This window comes from Rosa chinensis, chromosome 2 (assembly GCF_002994745.2).
Source record: "Rosa chinensis cultivar Old Blush chromosome 2, RchiOBHm-V2, whole genome shotgun sequence".
NCBI classification, from domain to species: domain Eukaryota; kingdom Viridiplantae; phylum Streptophyta; class Magnoliopsida; order Rosales; family Rosaceae; genus Rosa; species Rosa chinensis.
The window spans coordinates 11,603,014-11,622,205 of NC_037089.1; the positions used below are offsets into that span (position 1 = coordinate 11,603,014).

A 19,192-nucleotide genomic window follows, 5' to 3' on the forward strand; every position below is an offset into this window, starting at 1 on the left:
ATCAAATTTGAAGACACCGATACAATTTTTTTTTTTTTCTTTTTTTTTTTCATATCCAACTAATATCCACCCCCATTTATTATGAATTTTAATTGTCACCAAAAACGTAGCTTTGGGATAGGATTCTTAGCTTGCTTCACAAGTCAGCATCACAACATTACACCTAAGCCACAGACTGGATAAGCATTTTCTCAACCTAGGGGTCTCGAACCTGAACCCGAACCCGAACCCGAACCCAAACCCGAAAGCCCGAAGTCCCTAACTTATAAATCCAAACACCTCCCTCGTACTCGCTCGGTCGCTCCTATCAAATTTCACAATTCCTCACACAAAAGCCGCATACACATTCTCAAAAAAAAAAAAAAAAAAAAAGCCACATACCATGCTCTCTGCTCCTTCTTCAACCTACTCACTCTTCACCGCTCCGCTCTTCTCCGCCACTCCCTCCCCCATATCGCCGCCACGTGTCCGCTTCCATCCCGCTCGAGCTTTCGCCTCCGCCGCCTGCGCTTCCGACGAGACCTCCACGGCGTCGTATCTCACCCCTCCGACGACGACGACTACTACCGCCTCCCTCTACGAGATCCTCGGCATCCCCGCCGCCGCCACGTGTCACGAGATCAAAACGGCCTACCGGCGGCTCGCGAGGGTCTGCCACCCCGACGTGGCGGCGATGGAGCGGAAGGACTCGTCGGCCGACGAGTTCATGAGGATCCACGACGCCTACTCCACCCTCTCCGACCCCGAAAAGCGCGCCGAGTACGACCGGAAGATGTTCCGGAGGAGCAGGCCGTTGTCGGCGGATTATTCTAGATACTATTCTGGCCGGAATTGGGAGACCGATCAGTGCTGGTAGCGAGTTGACTCACCTGGTAACGTAGCGAAATCATACACACTAGTTCTAATTAATCAATTTTCGAAGAAATTATGTAAATAGTTTTATGAACCAAAGCGCAACAAGGACTGCAATCAGGGCCGTTGAATATTTGATCATGATGGTCTCGGTGTTTGTTTGTGGTGATAAACAAGCGGTGGAGCCAAAATTCCAAAGAAAACAAAAAAAAAATTTGTGTATTACTGTAATTAGCTATGTTGTATGACTAGAAAGGCAACCAAATTTTTTGTTGGTTTCCCGGTGAAATTCAGGTTTCTTGTGAAATATTATGATAATATATAACAGATGTGATTGGAACTCAATATCTCGAGAAGTTATATAATTGTATTAAGGTGTTTGTTTTTATTTCGCATTAAATTTCTGTTTCGAGCGGGGTTTTAAGAGAGTAAAAGCCATGTTTGGCCTCTGGCAAAATTGTAAAACTTTTTTTTTTTTTTTCAATGAAATTTACTTATTAAAACATGCATGGATACGTACAATATCGGACAATAATGGATACTTACTTGGTGCGCACAATTATCAATTTCTTTTAACATTTCTTTTTAAAGAAAAAGAAACTGAAAGATTGATAGTGACTTGGAGGGGTCTATTAGATAGCTCTTGAAAATGTATAATATAGTGCTCTAGACTATAGGAATTTAGAACTGCACGATTAGCTCAATGTATGAGGCACATTTCAAACAACATTAATTGCATTTACGAGGCACATTGCAAACAACATTAATTGCATTTACGATGAAAGAGGAAGAGATTGAAAATTAAGATATGGGAGTCGAATCAGTCGATAGAGGATATGGTGGAGTTGAAAATTAAAAAAATCCTTATATTATGGGTAAAACTAGTGTTTAAGCAAATGTGTTGGGAGGCTATGAGCTCCATAATTTAACGAGTTCCAAACACTTTCTAGTTTCTAAAAGAGGATAAATGCTAATGATTAAACCATGAGCTCTCACAACTTCGACAGAATTGAGAACACACAAAACAAGTGAGTGAACTATGAATCTTTGAGTTAAGCTCGGGATCGATCTATACAAGTTTAGTCATCATAAAACTACTATTAGGAAGTAATACCAGATCAAACGTATGGTGAAATATTATCCCCTCCCTCATTTTGAAAATGGGTATGAATAATCTTCTGACCCCATTAGATAGACCCCATTTGGGGTTAGAAGTTCATTGTTTAAGTCATCTTATTCAAATTGTAGGTGGATGAATGTCTGAAGTTTATAAGCACCATCCACCTAAGAGTTGTGGATACACTCCATCATACTCATCTATTATTCCCAACAATGTGTAATGCTCACCATTCTTGTGACATTGCCAGCAGTGTACAGATTCTTCTATCTGTAGACAATGGATAAGATGGACCGATCAAAAGAAAAATATTCACAATAATAGGAAAATGGATCCAATGGATTTATAATTATATATCATATGTAACCCTACAAATATAACACTAACCAGATATATGGATGAAAGGCCAAATATGCTTAATTCATATAATGAAGTCCATTTTAATGTCCCAAACCATATAACACCGTGGATTAGCTTGTAACCTTCACAGCATTATTATTCCTTGAAATCTTGGCCAAGATGAGGACCAACGCAATAGTGTAGCTTAAGCATCATAGTTTGTTAGTTAGGCTTAATTTCTCAATCAATTTATCATGCTTTGATTTGGCAATATAACCCAACATTGAATCAATTCAATTTACAACAAAGAGTCCAAATCCATTTGATTCAAGATATATTAATATTGGCAAGGGACCCAACAAGTGATCATGAACCACTAGCTAGCTTAGATCTTTCATGGGCTGGAAAGCTACCTTAGAGTTAGACGTTAGGAAGTAGGAACTTAGGACTTACGAGCTCCTCCAATTTCAATTTCCGTAGTTTGAGCCTTGAGGCATTCCCCATTCTCAGCTTCACCTTTGGATATTATCCATGAAGATATTAATCATTGATGTCACAAATATAATAGTATAGGATGCATGTGCAATGTTGGTAGCATTTTGAGCAAGCAAGAGCCATTTGATAAAAAGTCCACTAGTTTATGAGTAAAGCAAAAATAACTAGTTTTTCTCTCCATTTTTCCTAATGCCGGCTGTTTGCTCGGGGAAGCCTCTTCAAGCTTGAGTGTTGTTGTGGGTTACATATCCCTTGGTAATACAAGGAACTAAGCAGTACACACCGATTAACTGATCTCATTATATAACATCATTAACATCTTATATAATTAAGTCAATTCTTGAGGGGAATGATTAAATTTTTGAACTACCATATATGCCCTTACATAATATAGATATTAATAAAAAAAATTATTTCTATATGAGGATAAGATAGTCAATTGACTATATCATATTTCAAAAGATTGCAAATACCTCCCATGAAAAAAGGATAAACTTCCTTAAAATGAGGAGAGAAACTACTGAAATTTTTTTAAGTTTAAAAAATAAAAATAAAAGTTAATAGACATGTGCGGAGGAGTCAGTGATATATAAAGTTATAAACTGAAGGAGTCTATTTGTTACACTAATTATTAAAATCAATCGTTATAACCAACGGAGTCTAATTATTATATTAATTATTAAAATAACTGAAACATAACAAATCGCACCGCTTCCAAATTATTATCATGCTCCTGTGGTACAACAAACCAATAATGAGATCGTACCACTGTTCTAGTTTATGATGAATAATACGGTTGTATCTGGATGATTGGCAAGTACTGAAAATTTTTGAGCTCTAAGATTCGTTCAATTATCACTGTCCAATTATCCAAAGATATCCTTCCATATTCGGATAAGCAAAGCTGAAGACAAATTGGGTGTCTGCCTAATCCCTAAATACCATCATGTTGAGAAGGACAGCTTATTTCAAGTGGCATAAGATGACTTTGTGATTCAACTTGCATGTTCTTATTGGAATTGTGTTACACAAACCTTCCTTAAGAGTGTGATAATGATTCAAAACATATCTATAACTTAACCAAAGGTTTATCTTTATGATGGTGTTGCTGATGCGTTTGACATTATCTTTTATGAGTTTTAGTTAACCAAAATTTTGCGCAATAACGATGACCGCACTTAATTATCAACCTTGTTAAATTGTTAATTGACCCCCGACATTTTGAATGGAGGAAGTTTAGTCACCTTATCAGTTCTTTTTTTATGATAGAGCCTAGACATCTTTTGTGACTATTCGTTCGTGATGTTGAAGCACTATTTGTTTATAGCCATTTGATCTTTCTGGATTGTAACTGGTTGTGTTGCTTGCATCACAGTTTGGATAATCATGCTTAAGTTACGTACGAGCAAAAAAATTAAACTACTAATAATGTGCAAGTTTCTACTTTCAGTGATGGAGAGGGCAACTCGCATCTGCGTTGAGTAGATATAATAAACCGAAGAAATGAAAAACGTCGTTATACAGTAGGAGCTTATGCATCTTCTCTATCATGCGTCTATCTCTCCCGTCACAAAGCATGGTGGAGAAGAAAAATCGGTGCCCCATACTTTCATTTCCCAAGAGTAAGTCAACTATAAAATTTCACGTAACCAGAGGGGGCACCAATCCAGCAGCTGGAAGAGCAGGCGACACAGGAAAATAGCAGCTCGACATGAATTAGTCATTGCTTTGCATAACTGAATCACCATCATCCCTTGTTGTTTCGAGGTTTTGAAGCGGCCCATTTGAAATAATTACAATTTGCTTCAGGATTTGATGCAGGTCCCTGCAAGAACAAAACATATGCCACTAGTTAGTTCATCTCCCGTTGCCTCTTGCACTCGGCATATAAAAGAAGAAAAGCATCATTGTTGAGTAGACAATAAGACGTGGAACATAATAGTCCAAAACTTTCTTTTAATAATCTATGAATTTATTGAAACAAGCAACTTAGTTTCAGTACATAGAGTGCTTGCCACTGTTGGTGTCCAAGGTGTTGGAGAGAGACCTGGTACAGCCGATTCAGCAGTTCGGCCTTTCCCATTTTAAGCTCTAACTACTAAAGGCAGTATATTCAAATGGCATGGAAGAAAAAAGTTTTATCAGATGTTTTACTACTATTGCACCATCAAGTGAATATGAATATGTCTGAGAAAGTAATGGAAAACTGAAATATGTATGAACTAGGGTGATAGTTGTGCTTCACCTACAGCATCAGTACACATTACCGTACTGAATCATTCTCAACCAACTTTTTTTTTTTGAATAAACAGAGGAGTAGCCTAGACGGCTCACCACCTATTGGATTTTATTTCAAAGAAAAAAAAAAGAAAAAAAAGTACAAAAGCCCCTATCCTCAACCATCTTTTTCCTTAACTAATGCAAGAGTATGATTTAACTTCTCTTTTGTTTTTGGTTCCTATCCTTAACCATATAGTTCACAGAATGGAAACATTTGCAAATTGCCACTGTTATTTGAGTTTATGAGAAGTACCTCAGCACGTGCACAAACATAAAATCTGCGACCAAAATTAGGACCTTGTTTCTTCACAACCCGAGGAACACAAGGTTCTCGATGACCCTTGCAAAGTGGTATGCTATTCTGCATGACTTGCTGTAACCTTTGCCACTCCAGTAAAGCTAAACTATTCTTCTCTTTCTTCAAAGAACAAGCAGCGAGTTCATCTTGATCTGCATCCTGAATTGATGCGCTTGAGTGCAATACACACTGCTCTACACTGCCACTTTGATTCGCTGGCATGGGAGTTTCATTTGGCAAATGATTAGATTCTGAAACATCTATCTGAGTTGATTCAGTCCCAGTGTCTGCACGGGTGCTCTTGCTAGGGATTGAACTTTTCTGGAAAAATGATCTCAATGAGAGTTGGGACAATTGACTGCCTTTTGCTTTTTTCTTAGTTTCATTCCCTGGCCTTGTTTTGGTAGGCTCACTACTTAAAGTAACTAAGGTGTTACAAGCAGCCTCATTAGCAAAACTGCTGGAACACTCAATTGTACTTGAACTGAGGAATCCAAAGTCTTGGCTCGAGGAAGAACAGGGTGTGCCAAATTGGTCAGGCGAGCTTGTCTCTGTCTCGCTACAACTCTCTTTAATGTTAATTTCATCCACTTGTTCAGAAACTTTTCTTTTCATTAACAATGATACTGCACAGGACTAAGGGCTCCGTCAGAATACGCATAAAGAAGCAGCTTCAGGGGTAAAGGTGAGATCAAGTTGACATATCATTCAAGTGAATATATAGCTTTTTTGTGGGCAAAGTCATAACAATTCAGCCATATATATTCTTCTTCTTCTTTTCTTCCGACACTTTTAACTTTGTTATTAAAACCTTTATTATCAAAAGAATAATTAATTTTATAGATCTAAATCTAATCTGTCAAATGAACATTTAAGTCCTAAACTAATCCCACTAAAAGCAGACTATATATAGGATATTAAAGTATTGCATAGAATAAACGCTTAATTTAATTGATCAATGAAAAACACTGTTAACAAGAACAGATTCAATTCAATATATGTGTAAATATAGTAGATAAAACAGAGAGGCACCACTTGCTTTCTCCAATTTAAAAGTGCCCCATAAAGGGTTTATCCACTGATATCCTTGCATACTTCACATGACCAAAAAAAATAGAACATATGTTCAGAGAGAGATGGAAAGATGGAATTCAGCAAAAGGAGAAGGATAGTTTCATACCAAGGGTTTGCTGGAGACCTCGAACCATTGGAATATATCTAGCAGATAAACGTGGGGTGCTATGCTGGCAGATATTAGGCAATTCCAGTAAACTAGTGTAAACAGGTGCATGATCGGAGCCTTCAAGTTTGATACTTCTCTGCCCTCCCTTCCACCTGAGGGTAGAAAAAGGTTAAAGTAGAATCCTAACTGATAGATACACATGATTCACCTCATATGTGTGTAAACATGCATGTATTTACATATGATGAACAGTTGGTTAACCGAATGAGCATAAACACTAACAAAAGCAAAATATCAAGAAACAGAACTGATAAAGTATACCCATGTATCCACAGAGGTGGACACACACACAGAGCAAGCTTCTATTGTAAACTTAAACTCTTGAAATGGCACGCAATAACTCGATAACACTCTAGATGTATCTCATACCTCAGTGAATTTCCTGGTTTCCACCGTTTATATTGTGTCAATATGTCACACTCCTTGACATGGCAAGCTACAAAGTTATGGTTTTGAAGGTCCTGCTCTTGGTGAAGACATAAACCAGCACAAAGAATGTGATCGATTCTGGAGCCATAATTAAATTCTTCAGCACCACTACTTTGTGACCAGCATGTGTATGCTTCTCTTCTGCAGACAAACACAAAATGAACAGACATGTCAAAAAACAATAATTCACTTGGAATAAAATGATGTAATAGTAAAACAGAAAAGGAAAGAGATAGGACGCATGAACAATTCACGCTGACCATAATATAGAGCATTTTCAATATGCTAGCGAACAAAAATTGACTGTCACAATCCCAAATTCAGAACTATGCTTGGATATGAGAAATGACAATTTAACAATGATTGTAGAAAACAATGATGTGATTAAATAACTGAAATGCAATATTAACTTCAACTGACTATGCATGTTCCCTGAACACTGACCAAACACAACTCAGTAATGAAATTAGATGGTTGTTAAATAAATTTTTTTTAAAAACGAGTGTTTCTCTAGAGTAAGAGCTTTATACCTATCAGGATGTTTTGCTCTGAAAACATCAAAGAAAGATCCTCTATTCTCCACTAACATGGATCTAAACCATCTTCTGAATCTACAAAGTAGATTTCAAGAAATTAGGTACTGATCTTCTCTTATAAACCACTACATTTTGAATATCCAGATCACCACTGCATAGAGATCAAGGAAGCTTCTTACTGATTGTTCTCAAATTCTGGTTCTGCTTCACAACGATCTAAGCAAGTGGGTGCAATGTTCAGATCACCAACTACAATTATCCTCCTCCCCTGACGCAAGAGAGACTCCCATCTTTTCTACAACAAAAATAACCAATATCAATGAAAAAACACACCAAAAAGACGACATTTTTCAGTTCGAATGAAGAAAACTCTGAACTATACATAATGCTCATACGATCAAATGCATAACTGCACAAATGAAAGAAACAACATAAAGAAACTTAAAAGCTAAAAGGCTCAATTGAGTTACCTGTAACATCTTATAAAAATTGAGCTTAAACTCGATCCTTTCCGTATCGTCACCTCCAGCTCTTGGTCCATACAAATTGAATAGAACTAGCCAACATTTTCACCACAAACGTAAGCAATTTTCCAAGAAATGAAACCCTCTAAAAAGACTCGAACTTTAAAATGTGAAGCTACATACCAAAATGATGATGATCAGTAACAACACACCGTCCCTCTCCATCAACCTGAAGAAGCTCCTCTTTCGAAAACTCCTCAAGCCCTTCTGCCACCGTATCCAATTCTCCGAGCAAACCACTGAACCCTTCCTCCGCCGCCACCGGCAACGCCACCTCATCACTATTAAACGCCGACTTGACCCGACAAAACGTAGCCACACCTTCAAATTCGAAACCAATCAATAGAAAACCGAAACCAAAAAAAGGTCTGAAATTTGGGGAAATTGGACCGGAACTTACCGGAATATCCAGCACGGCCTCGCTCGGAAGTCCGGGTGCAGGAGAAGAACGACTCGTAGCCTTCCGCCATTACCAAATCGGCGGTCAATTCCTGCCGCCTCAGTTTGGTTTCCTGGAAGCAAATGACGTCAGCGTCCAAGGAATTCAGCAATTTCAGAAGAGAGCCGAACTGTGCGATCCGCGGCCTCAGCCCGTTGACGTTGTACGTCACTATCTTCATCAGCATCGTCGTCGTCTCCTTCTAATCACAGTCCACGAAACCCTAACTTTTGCAGAAATTTGGAGGTAAAAACAAACCCAGTGGCGGGTAAAACGGCGTCGTTGAAGGTAGTACGTGGAGCTATGTAATTGGCTGACGCGGTGGGTTTTTTAAGGTTACTTCTCAGATAGTGCTTTCTCCCCCAAAAGCACTTTTTTTGAAAAACAGAAAATCTAAAATTCTAATTCGCAGTGGAATCCATGTATCTGCGTTTTGTGGAAAGCTGATGAACTAAGCTGTGTTGGTATGCTTCTGCTTTCTGGGTCCAATTTGGATTTTCTGATTGTCTACCCCAAATTCCCAATTTGCAGAGCAAACCCTAGAGTACCAAATTGCAGCCAGGGCTTGTGTGAAGCATGGATCAGTGGAAAGGTGATGACTTTGCAGGTGTTTCAGCTCCTTCTTCGTCTCAGCCTCTTGCTTGTGATTCCAGGTTTGTTATAATACTTGTCCTTCTCTTTCACATTTACTGGTTTAGCTTCTGTAATTACATGGCTCATAGGGTTTGATTGGATTGAAGGAGATGAGCTTATATAAAGTTTTGGTCTTTATGATTTGATCATGGCGCAGGAAAAGGGCTGATTTAGAAACCAAGGACCCTGTTTCTGCGAGAAAAGTACAGAAAGCTGATCGTGAAAAATTGAGGAGGGATCGGCTGAATGAGCATTTTCTTGATTTGGGAAACACATTAGGTAAGGTATAGTAGCACGTTTTAGTTGGTACTCTCGTACTCTTTTCGTGCATTGTTTTCGTGGACATGGAAATGTTTAAACATCAAAACTCCCAAATCGATTACCTATCCGATACGAGCAGTGTTCTCTTAGTGGACAGTATGTCATGAATTAGGGCCAGGCATGTATGTGAGAAGAGAAAATTAGACTATCAGAGACAATGTCTTGATTCTCAAGAAAAAGTTGTTATGTTGGAAATGCAGACCCAGATAGGCCCAAGAACGACAAGGCCACTATCCTTATAGACACAATTCAAATGTTGAAGGATTTAACGTCGGATGTGAACAAACTGAAGGCTGAGTGTGCAGCACTCAATGATGAATCCCGTGAGGTGAGGCGATGTTCGTTTTATGTATCGTCTGCATGGTTGTTACTCGTAAGACTGATTGTTTGCTTATGTTTAAGAATTCTTGTTTTTGTTATGCGCAGCTGACAGTGGAGAAGAATGAGCTAAGAGAAGAGAAGGCATCTTTAAAATCTGATATTGAGAATCTCAATGCTCAATATCAGCAAAGAGTGAGGGTTATGTTTCCATGGGGGGCTATGGATCCTTCTGTTGTTATGGCTCCACCTTATTCATATCCAATGCCTGTAGCTGTTCCGCCCGGTCCAATTCCTATGCATCCATCGCTTCAGCCCTTTCCTTACTATCAAACTCAAAATCCAGCCACTGTTCCCAATTCTTGTCCAACTTTTGTCTCATATCCAACTCCTATCAATCGACCAATAGAACAGCCGTTACCCCAACCCCAATATGCATCTGTTTCACATGTTTCAAGTAAGCAAGATTCCAAAAGCAAGTCATCAGATCATCAAAGGGGAAGCAATGCTGAAAGATGTGATGGCTCCAATGATGTGGCAACAGAGCTTGTACTTAAGATGCCTGGATCTTCAGCACATCAGGTTAGTTTAAACTTCATGACTCGTAGAAGCAACACTTGCGGAGATATTCATGTACATCCGTATATGTCTGATACAAAACATTGCAGAAATGATATACACATTAGAAATGGGAAAAGAATGACCAAATTGGTTGTTACAGGAGTCATCTTGTGGGGCTAGGAAGGGGAAGCAATCACGAACGAAAGATAGGAACATTACAGATGGAAGCTGTTCGAGTAGGTATTCTTCATCTCAAGTTGTTCAGGAGAGTTCGTCTAACAGTGTAGGTGATATCCCCAAGACTAACAAATGAAGATGTTCTGTTTGACTGTTCAACTGACTTGTGGGGTTAGGAAAGATAAGCAATCACAGAGGAAACATAGGAGTATTACGTAAGGAAGCGCTTCAAGTAGGCATTCTTCATCTCAAGCTGTTCAGGAGAGCTCGCGTAGGACTAACAAATGAAGTTGCTCTGTGTGCCTGTTCTGCTGACTGGATCATACATTCATACTGTTAACTTAACAGGCAGCTTGAGTTTTCTGTGACACCCTGTTGGTAAAGCCTCAGTTCCGTATTCCTCAAATTCCAGTTTAAATTTGGCACATACTCCGACTGAAAAGGTGGTGTTTCTTTTGGTAGAAACAAATTTCCACAACCACGGGAATTGTTAACTAAGGTTGGATTCTGGCATTCAATGTAGGGGTTCATAGATGGTCTGAACCAGAGTTTTAGTAGTTTAAATCCCACGTAGACTTCAAGCTGCCTGTTTGATAATGTAGAGGGTTTGTATTTGTAAAATATATGTACTATGTGCCTAACCCCTTAGATATGATCATTTGGTAATGAATATTGTTGGTTCAACTTTTACGCGTTTTCTTGTAGAAGACCTCATTAGTATTTTCCTTTTTTTTTACTAGATGAATGTATGGATAATATCATAGATGGGCTAAAGGTGTTGATTCCATTTTGCTCCAAGTGGGCCAACTTGATCCCTCGAATCAGGGTTAACCATCATTTTCAAGCTGGTCTATCAATGAGGCAAATTCCTGTGTAAATTACACACGGTTGTTCTTGTTCAATCTTCTGTTTTTAATTTTGGTTCGTCTCTTTTCTTCTGGAATACAGTTCAACCTCTATTATCCAGATCATGAGAGATAATTTCACTTGCAAGCACTACAACGTTTAAACCAAACCAGGGTTGACGATCTGATTCTCCACAGAAGTAATTCAAGCAAAGGTGAAGCAAAAGTAGATGAGAACAAAGACTTTGTATGTCAGTTCTGTTATTCAAACCAGAACTGGGAATCTGTGAAGAAATTATTTTTATTAACATACACCACAAAAATGATTATAATCTTTCCATATTTTCATTATAACTTTATTTATGTCACACATCATCACTTGTAATTCACCACCAAGTAATCCACAACACTTGAAGAAGAATGTACACTTTGAACCATCATATGTGGAGTTACTTTTTTTTCAGATCCATACCAACTTTAACATCGCATGATGCTTTAACGATTCTATGCTGAATTCTGGAGTTCAAAAGTGGTTCAGGATGGTTATAATTGGAAAACCGGAACATCTTCCTCACACTCTTATATCCAATCTTCAAAACAATTGCTCTCAATCTACACCTGCCTAGAATTCCGTTGACCAATTGGGCTAGTAACGTTTCGTGAACTCATGCTTGCAGTTCTTAAGAGCCTACGGAATTCTGATAGGCTAATCTTCCCATCTTTGTCAATATCAGCCTCGTCAAGAAGTGGATCAATAGAACCTTTCAGGCCCGTGTGCTGCAAAAAAGGAACAACAACAGTATCAGCAAAAATTAGCAATAGAAACACAAAAAGTCTAAGTCACAGTTCGCTCTCTGGGAGAGGGAAGGTAGATAGTATGCAAAGAACTAACACCTACCATTCTAAGTTCGTCTGGAGTTATATACCCATCTCTGTCTATGTCGAATTTCTCAAAAGCTGCACGTGACAGCTGCTGCCACTTCTCAGAATCATGTTCCTCCAATTGGTGCACATGCAGAGTTGCTGCGACAAACTCAGTGAAATCCACAAGCCCATCTGTGTTGCTGTCAATCTGCATCAGGCAAATGAATAATCAAATGAATATCAAAACTGATATAACAGTGATGTGAGATGAATATCACGCCTCAAGTACAGTAAGGGTAAAGAGCTTGCAAGGAAAAACTTGATCAGGGAAAGAATATCCTACAATAAATGTGTGGTTCTACCCCCTCATATGGAGAGGGATAGAAAAGAAAAAAGATGGCAAGGGTGACCTACCGCTTCTAGAATCTCAACAACACGTGAATCTTTCAATTTCCAAGGGATATCTTTAGCAAGTGCCTGCAATAAGCCATCCATGTTACAACATTACAAACCATAAACCTTGGAACATACTTCCGAAGAAGTAGTTATCATAAAGCTCAAAGCACAAAGTGAAAAAGTTTACTTGTCTCATTTCTTCAAGACTAATAGAACCATTCTTATCCACATCAATTGCATCAAATTGATCTTTGAGATCAGCCAGCTCCTCCGCATTAAGTGTGCTAGCTAATGCCTAGACAACAACAATTTAGAAAAATAAAGTTCAATTACAGAAAGAATTTTTCTTTTTGTATTGAAATCTCCAAACAAAAGGGAAAAAAAAATTCTTACCCTCAGAGCAAACTGCTTCAAACGACTGTATCTCACAAACTGCCGCATGTTATTTAAGACGGATATATCAATAGGAATGTCTGATGCATCTCCTCCTTCTCTAACCCATGGGTGTGCTGGAAATATTAATGAACGTGTTAATCCCAAAAGAAGAATCTTTTTTTTTTTTTGGACAATCCAAATAAGAATCTTTAATCACTTGAAAAATAGTCTCGAAACAAAATAATAGATAGGGAGTTTTCTAATGTTAAGATAAGAAGCAACCCTTTGAAAAATCACTTATAAACCAATGCATTAGCCTTTCCAGTACCATAAAAATGAGCATTATTTCCACAAAGCTTAGATCAAGATACATACATAAAGCCTGAGCAGCAGTTAGCCTTGCCCGAGGGTCCTTCACCAATAACTTCTTAACAAAATCTTTTCCACTGTTGCTAATGGTTGGCCATGGTTTGCGACGAAAATCAGGCTTGTTCCTTAGGACCTGGAGCATGGAGATATGAAAATTAGTAGACTAAACAAATAATTGAGGGGGCAACATATGCAAATAATGAAGTGAGATCTTAATCTTGCCAAAAACAGAAATGTAACAGTAGAAAAAGAGTCATTAGTAGAGAAATGTGCTACACCTCCTTAAATATACCATCTTCGGTCTTATCCCAAAATGGGCGTCGCCCACAAAGCAAAATGTAGGTTATCACACCAATGCTCCAAACATCTGACTCAGGTCCTGACTTGCGCTTCAACACTTCGGGAGCAACATAGTAAGCACTGCCAACAATATCTTGAAACTTCTTCCCTGCATTTTTTTTAATGGGAAAAAGCTTAATAGATTTCAAATAGATGGCAATGACAGAACTTCAGAAAACAAATTTTTCTGATGAAATCTTTCCATTTTTAAAAAATAAAAATAAAAAACACTCTTACCTGGTTTAATAAAGTCTGATAAACCAAAGTCTGTCGCCTTCAAGGGTGAGTCCAATGCTTTCGACTTAAAAAGAAAATTCTGCAAGCAAGGAAGAAATGTAAGGTTATAACAGCAAAGACAAATGACTTGAGATATTGCCGGGGGCAATTGGATGGGAAGCAGGCTAGTCCCTCAAGAACTAAACTCCAACTTTCTGAATCTTTATTGTAGGATCATGTGAATGAAGTTGTTTATACCTCAGGTTTCATGTCACGGTGCACCAGCCCATGCAAATGACACTCAGCTGCAACCTTGAGCATCTGCCTTACAACTACTGCTGCATCTTTTTCAGTATAACGGCTGTCCTTCCTGATCAATCAAAAAGAATTATAAGATGTAAATATTACAACAGATTGAAAGAATGATAATTTCATCATAAAAAAGAAATCCATATTACAGAGTAGTAAATGAAGTGGAGAACAAAAAAATATATCCAGGACTCAAGGGATCTTACTTCTCCAAAATCCGATCCAGCAACTCACCCCCTTCACATAATCTGGAAAGATAGAATATACCCAAGATATTATTAGGACGATCAACCTTATATAGTACAAACAACAATCTAATCTATCAGAAAACAGGAAGATCAAATAAGCAGAACAGGCGAAGGAAAATGGAAAGATCAGGAAACAAGCCCGAAAAAGAAACTTACTCCATCACTATAAACACATAAGAATCATCTTCAAATGCATTATGGAACTGAACCACATTCTCATGGCCTGCAAGCGCTTGTAATATCTTGACCTCTCGCTTCACATCCTCAACGGCTATAGGTAGAACCATCTGCGGAAAAACCAAAGATCATTCCAGCATTAATGAAACATCCTCCAAAGAGGGAAAAAAGCATAAATTTTGTTGACAATGAACACCTTGTTGTGCGCTTATGCAACTACATATTTAAAAGTGGTTGAAAAGAAACAAATTGACAGAATGAATACTTTGCAGATCGGAATGAAAGATGTACCTCCTTAAGATGCCATGGAGTAAGAGAGTATAATACAATAAATAATAAAATAAAAAAACCATGCCGTCGCGAAACTTGAGTAAACTTGCAGCTGCTATTATGAGCTAAAATACATGAATGAACACGTCCATGGTACTCAAGAGGGCCACATTTTCAGACACCTAACTAACAGCCACTACAAAGTGAAACTTAACCATCCCGCCATCAAACGGATCACTCCCTTCACTTGATATTCAAGCAAAGAAGGCAAATTTTTTGCATAGAAGGCTAATTTAGAAAAGTTTAAACTTTAAACCCAATAGGAGAAATTAACAGTCTTTTCAAGGAAAATGAAATCAGACAAACCCAGAAATAGAATCTCCAGCACGTAATCAAAACTTTCGCCTTTCACATTAATAAACAAACACCACCAAAAATCTCCAATTAAACCAAAATCAAAAAAGGAAACAAAACTCATGATTGCAAGGAAATGAGATGAGATCACAAAAAATGAAATCAAGCATTTCGCAATCAAACAGAGACAGACCACAGAATACCTTATTCTTATCAATCCTCTTAACCGCAACTCGATTCCCGTTAGCCCTGTCGGTGGCCACATACGTGTACCCAAACTGACCGTGACCCAACAACTTGCCGATCGCGTACCGCCGATCGAAATCCTTATCGTAACCGAAATCTGTGCGCTTGCCGCAGGGGATCACCCCAGTCTTCCGTGAGCTGTGCTTGCTCTTGTGCTTCTTGGTCGCCTCATTGGTCCTGTGGTGGTGGGCCTGTTGTTTTCCGGCGGTCGTGGTCTGCGGCCTGGTGGGCTGTTTCCGGTTGTGGTTGACGACGGCGGGGACGGGTGTGGTGGTGGTGGTGGTGGTGTTGCTGTTTGACCCGGTGACCTTGGCCGTGGTTAAGCAACCGCCCATGATTGACCCAACAAAATCAACGGGTCGGTCAGAGGCAAAAAAAAGAGGAACAGACTTTCTTTTAGAGGTTCTGATGATCCAAAACCATTGGGATTTTTTTTTTTTTTATATAGGGAGAAAGTGTGAGAGAGAGAGAGAGAGAGGCAGAGAGATGGTGTGTGTGAAGAGAAATGAGACGTATAATGAGGAAGGATTGAAGCAGATAGCAGGAAGACGAGAAGAAAGAGAGGTTTGGGTCAAAAGAGGACTTCTTTTGACAAAAGAGAAAAAGAAAGAACAAAAAACCAAAAACACAGACTAAGAAACGGGCTGTTGGGGTAAGAGTGGTGGCGCGCAGAAGCTCCCCCTGGTTTTCAGTTTTTTTTTTTTCCTTTTGTTTAGTTTTGGGTGATCAGACAGTTAAATTTTGCTTGCGTGCGTTGTTGGGGCAGATAGATCATTTTCAATTTTGGTTTTTACGACATGAATGCGCGTAAAACAATCAGAGATTGATGAGGTAGACTCATAGGGTTTGTGAGCACAAAAATAGTAAAGATTGAAATTAACCCTTGAGATTGGTAAATTTTGGTATATTCTTGTTGTACGTACAGTTGTACACGTAACTTATGCTGTTGGAGGTTTTTTTTTTTCCCTTATATATATGACTTTAAGAAAGTGAAGAATGTATATTGAAATGGAAAACAAAAAAAATTGCCACAATATGAGGAAGAATGTAATATGTCCGTTGGTAATGCAATGAGAGCAGGCGCAAACTAAGGGTTTGAATTCATGAAGATGTAGGAGAAAGTTTGAGTATTGATTGTAATATCAATAAATATCAATAAATACCGATATATGTACTCTAATTCTGAAAAATACTTTGAACATTGCATTGATGCTGATAAAATGAAGTTGCGAAAATTTTGACAAATACTTCAATTTTTCTTTATAATTTTTGAAACTTTCATAAACTAAATAGTATATCAGATTTATGATTAATGCGGTTAAAATTAGAACAATAGGAAGAGCAGCGGAAGAGGACAAAGAAATTAATTGATGATGGAGTGTAAAATGATTTCATTGACACACGGTTGAATTATAGCAAAGAAACGAGTAAATTAAATATAGCCAAGAAGTTTGGATGCAATTACTATTATCTTAAATGACCATCAAAATCTCTCTTCTTTTTTTTTTTTTTTTGTAGAAATCAAAATCTCTTGTATATTTCTGGTTTCTAAATTATTATATGGAGCAGCATATAAAGATTACGAGTTCTTAATCATAATCGATTATTAGATTTTTTTTTCTTATCGTACGGTTCTATCTATACTTGAATTTATTGGGTACGTAAAATTGTTTCACTTTGCTACGCACAAAATTAATTATGAACCCATTTCCATGAATAATGTGAATCAAGGGTTAGGTGGGCAATATTGAATCTCTAGCTAGACAAGTCACATTCGTGCATTAATATAAATTGTGATTCTGTGAACGATGTGAAATGATTCATATGAATAAAGATTTCATGAGCTAACTCCTAAATATATAAGGGCATTAGTTGGGAAACCAACTAGTCCAAGGCCGATTGACGTACAGAGTACAGACTACAGAAAGTATCAAATAAAATGGTTGAAATGGTATTTCATTGATATTAAGTTGGGTTGTAGGTACAGTATGTAATTATCAATTAAAGAGATATTAGAGATTTATGGACTCATTCACAGTATATTAATATATTGATATATTAAGTAAAGTAACTCGATTCATAAACACTGCAGCTCAATACAGGCTTAGTGTGGGTTGATTTTTTTTTGAATCAAGGAAATAACTTTATAGATTAGAACTCAATAGAGTTGATTACAATCATATCGTAACACATCCAGAACACTTTCTGGAGCATCATCCAAACAAGAGAAACTTGTGCTAGCCTCAAGCCAGAATGACAGTTACATACCCTTCCGCTGCCATATACAGACAGAACAAGAAGATGTGGTAGTACCCACAGTGGTACATAGAAATAGGTCCATTCATTGAACACTCCATGCTCCGCCATTACAGAATAGCGTGAATCTTCTTTTAGTACTACTCCAGAAGATTCACTAGTACCACAGGTGACAAACACATATGTAGTTCGAAATAACCCTCCGAGATCCCAAATACGAAACCCTAAAGAATTAGAGTCCCTGAGTTTGGTCCACAAACAGGCCCAAATACAAGAAGTATCTAAAAATAACCTGGACACCCAAAGAGTTCCTACTAATCTGGGTCTTGGACATGAGTTGGGCCACCCAATCAATCTGGGCCGCACATTGGGCCGTGAAAGTGATACGGGCACCTAACTGAAATCTCACCGTCCTTCTCCTACACCGATCACGGTCGCCGCTACACGTACAGGCTGCCGGTCTGCTTGATGTCGAACCCTCAGACGCGAAGCCCAGGCCACAACGTTTTGATATCTTTGGGCCGTCATCGCTGCCGTGAAAGCCAATGTTGTGTGCCTCAGTGACTTCGCCATAGATCCGACCACCGCAGATCTGAGAGCGTAGTATCCCATCACCCTTAGCAACTCCTCGGATCTGCTCAGTAATCCCAAGTTCGACAAAACATCCTTGAGCCGCCCTCGTTGTGGCCGGGCTCTACCTGAAATATCCATCCCAGCAATCAGACACTGGAAGGCCATACGGCCCCAACACCGTAATCGGGTTTTCTTTCGAGATTCCTCTTGAGAAAAACGGAGACCTGGGTCGATCGATTCAATCTACCAGAGAGATTGATGTGATTGGGAGTTTGCCGAAAAGAGATGGCTTCGGAGGGCTGAAAGGCCATGAAGTGTGGAGAGAGGAACTCCCCTTAGAGAGGAGGCCAGCATCGGCCGCCATTGGAGAACCCCAAGAACGGAGAGTCTAGGGTTTGGAGAGAGTGGCTTAGTGTGGGTTGATGTCTAGTATAAAATTATATATATAGGCTCTTTCATGTATAAAAGCTTTTTTTTAGTTTATTGCGATTAAAGAGATATATACAAGAACCACTGCAAGTGGCCTAGTGGTTTTTGCTTAGTTGGGTGTGCTCCCCAACCTAGGTGCGAACCTCGAAGCTGTTAAAGTGGCCAGGCACTGTGCTGCAATGCATAGTTGGAGCATTTCACATGCGTCGAAGGGGTTTATCTTGGGCCTAGGAAGCTTTTGGATTCCCCTTGACAAAGTCAAAAAAAAAAAAAAAAAAAAATATATACAAGAAGGTTGTGCCGCCACAGATAGAAACCACTAATAGCCATTTTGGTTTTTTTACATAATCTTTCTATATTATGT

The 19,192-nt window shown here is 38.6% G+C and overlaps 4 protein-coding genes across 5 annotated transcripts; 2 read left to right on the forward strand and 2 right to left on the reverse strand.

The window, feature by feature from the left end:
• The first annotated feature begins 283 nt into the window (after window positions 1-283).
• LOC112190934 (chaperone protein dnaJ 11, chloroplastic) lies at window positions 284-1,197 on the forward strand. The gene is made up of 2 exons (XM_040513593.1): window positions 284-330; window positions 369-1,197. The coding sequence occupies exon 2, from the start codon at window positions 383-385 to the stop codon at window positions 854-856; it is 474 nt and encodes a 157-aa protein (XP_040369527.1). The 5' UTR covers window positions 284-330; window positions 369-382; the 3' UTR covers window positions 857-1,197.
• Window positions 1,198-4,206: 3,009 nt separating this feature from the next.
• On the reverse strand, window positions 4,207-8,878 carry LOC112190626 (DNA-(apurinic or apyrimidinic site) endonuclease 2). 2 transcript variants are annotated; one of them, XM_024330076.2, is made up of 9 exons: window positions 8,514-8,878; window positions 8,237-8,434; window positions 8,060-8,145; window positions 7,769-7,884; window positions 7,584-7,664; window positions 6,994-7,194; window positions 6,562-6,716; window positions 5,337-6,007; window positions 4,207-4,628 (listed from the first exon to the last, which is right to left on the reverse strand). In XM_024330076.2, the coding sequence occupies exons 1-9, from the start codon at window positions 8,737-8,739 to the stop codon at window positions 4,551-4,553; spliced, it is 1,812 nt and encodes a 603-aa protein (XP_024185844.1). In that variant the 5' UTR covers window positions 8,740-8,878; the 3' UTR covers window positions 4,207-4,550. The 2 variants fall into 2 exon arrangements, with proteins under 2 accessions (XP_024185844.1, XP_024185845.1); XM_024330077.2 differs by having other exon boundaries at window positions 7,769-7,879; window positions 8,514-8,655.
• A 37-nt stretch (window positions 8,879-8,915) lies between these two features.
• LOC112190628 (transcription factor bHLH121) lies at window positions 8,916-11,249 on the forward strand. Its single transcript, XM_024330079.2, has 5 exons — window positions 8,916-9,205; window positions 9,343-9,464; window positions 9,707-9,834; window positions 9,933-10,406; window positions 10,546-11,249. Exons 1-5 carry the CDS (start codon window positions 9,129-9,131, stop codon window positions 10,696-10,698), a joined length of 954 nt encoding a protein of 317 aa, XP_024185847.1. The 5' UTR covers window positions 8,916-9,128; the 3' UTR covers window positions 10,699-11,249.
• A 441-nt stretch (window positions 11,250-11,690) lies between these two features.
• On the reverse strand, window positions 11,691-16,214 carry LOC112190627 (calcium-dependent protein kinase 28). The gene is made up of 12 exons (XM_024330078.2): window positions 15,528-16,214; window positions 14,680-14,810; window positions 14,482-14,523; window positions 14,225-14,336; window positions 13,988-14,066; window positions 13,690-13,859; window positions 13,418-13,544; window positions 13,061-13,176; window positions 12,855-12,962; window positions 12,686-12,748; window positions 12,306-12,479; window positions 11,691-12,184 (listed from the first exon to the last, which is right to left on the reverse strand). The coding sequence occupies exons 1-12, from the start codon at window positions 15,903-15,905 to the stop codon at window positions 12,020-12,022; spliced, it is 1,665 nt and encodes a 554-aa protein (XP_024185846.1). The 5' UTR covers window positions 15,906-16,214; the 3' UTR covers window positions 11,691-12,019.
• Window positions 16,215-19,192: the final 2,978 nt, after the last annotated feature.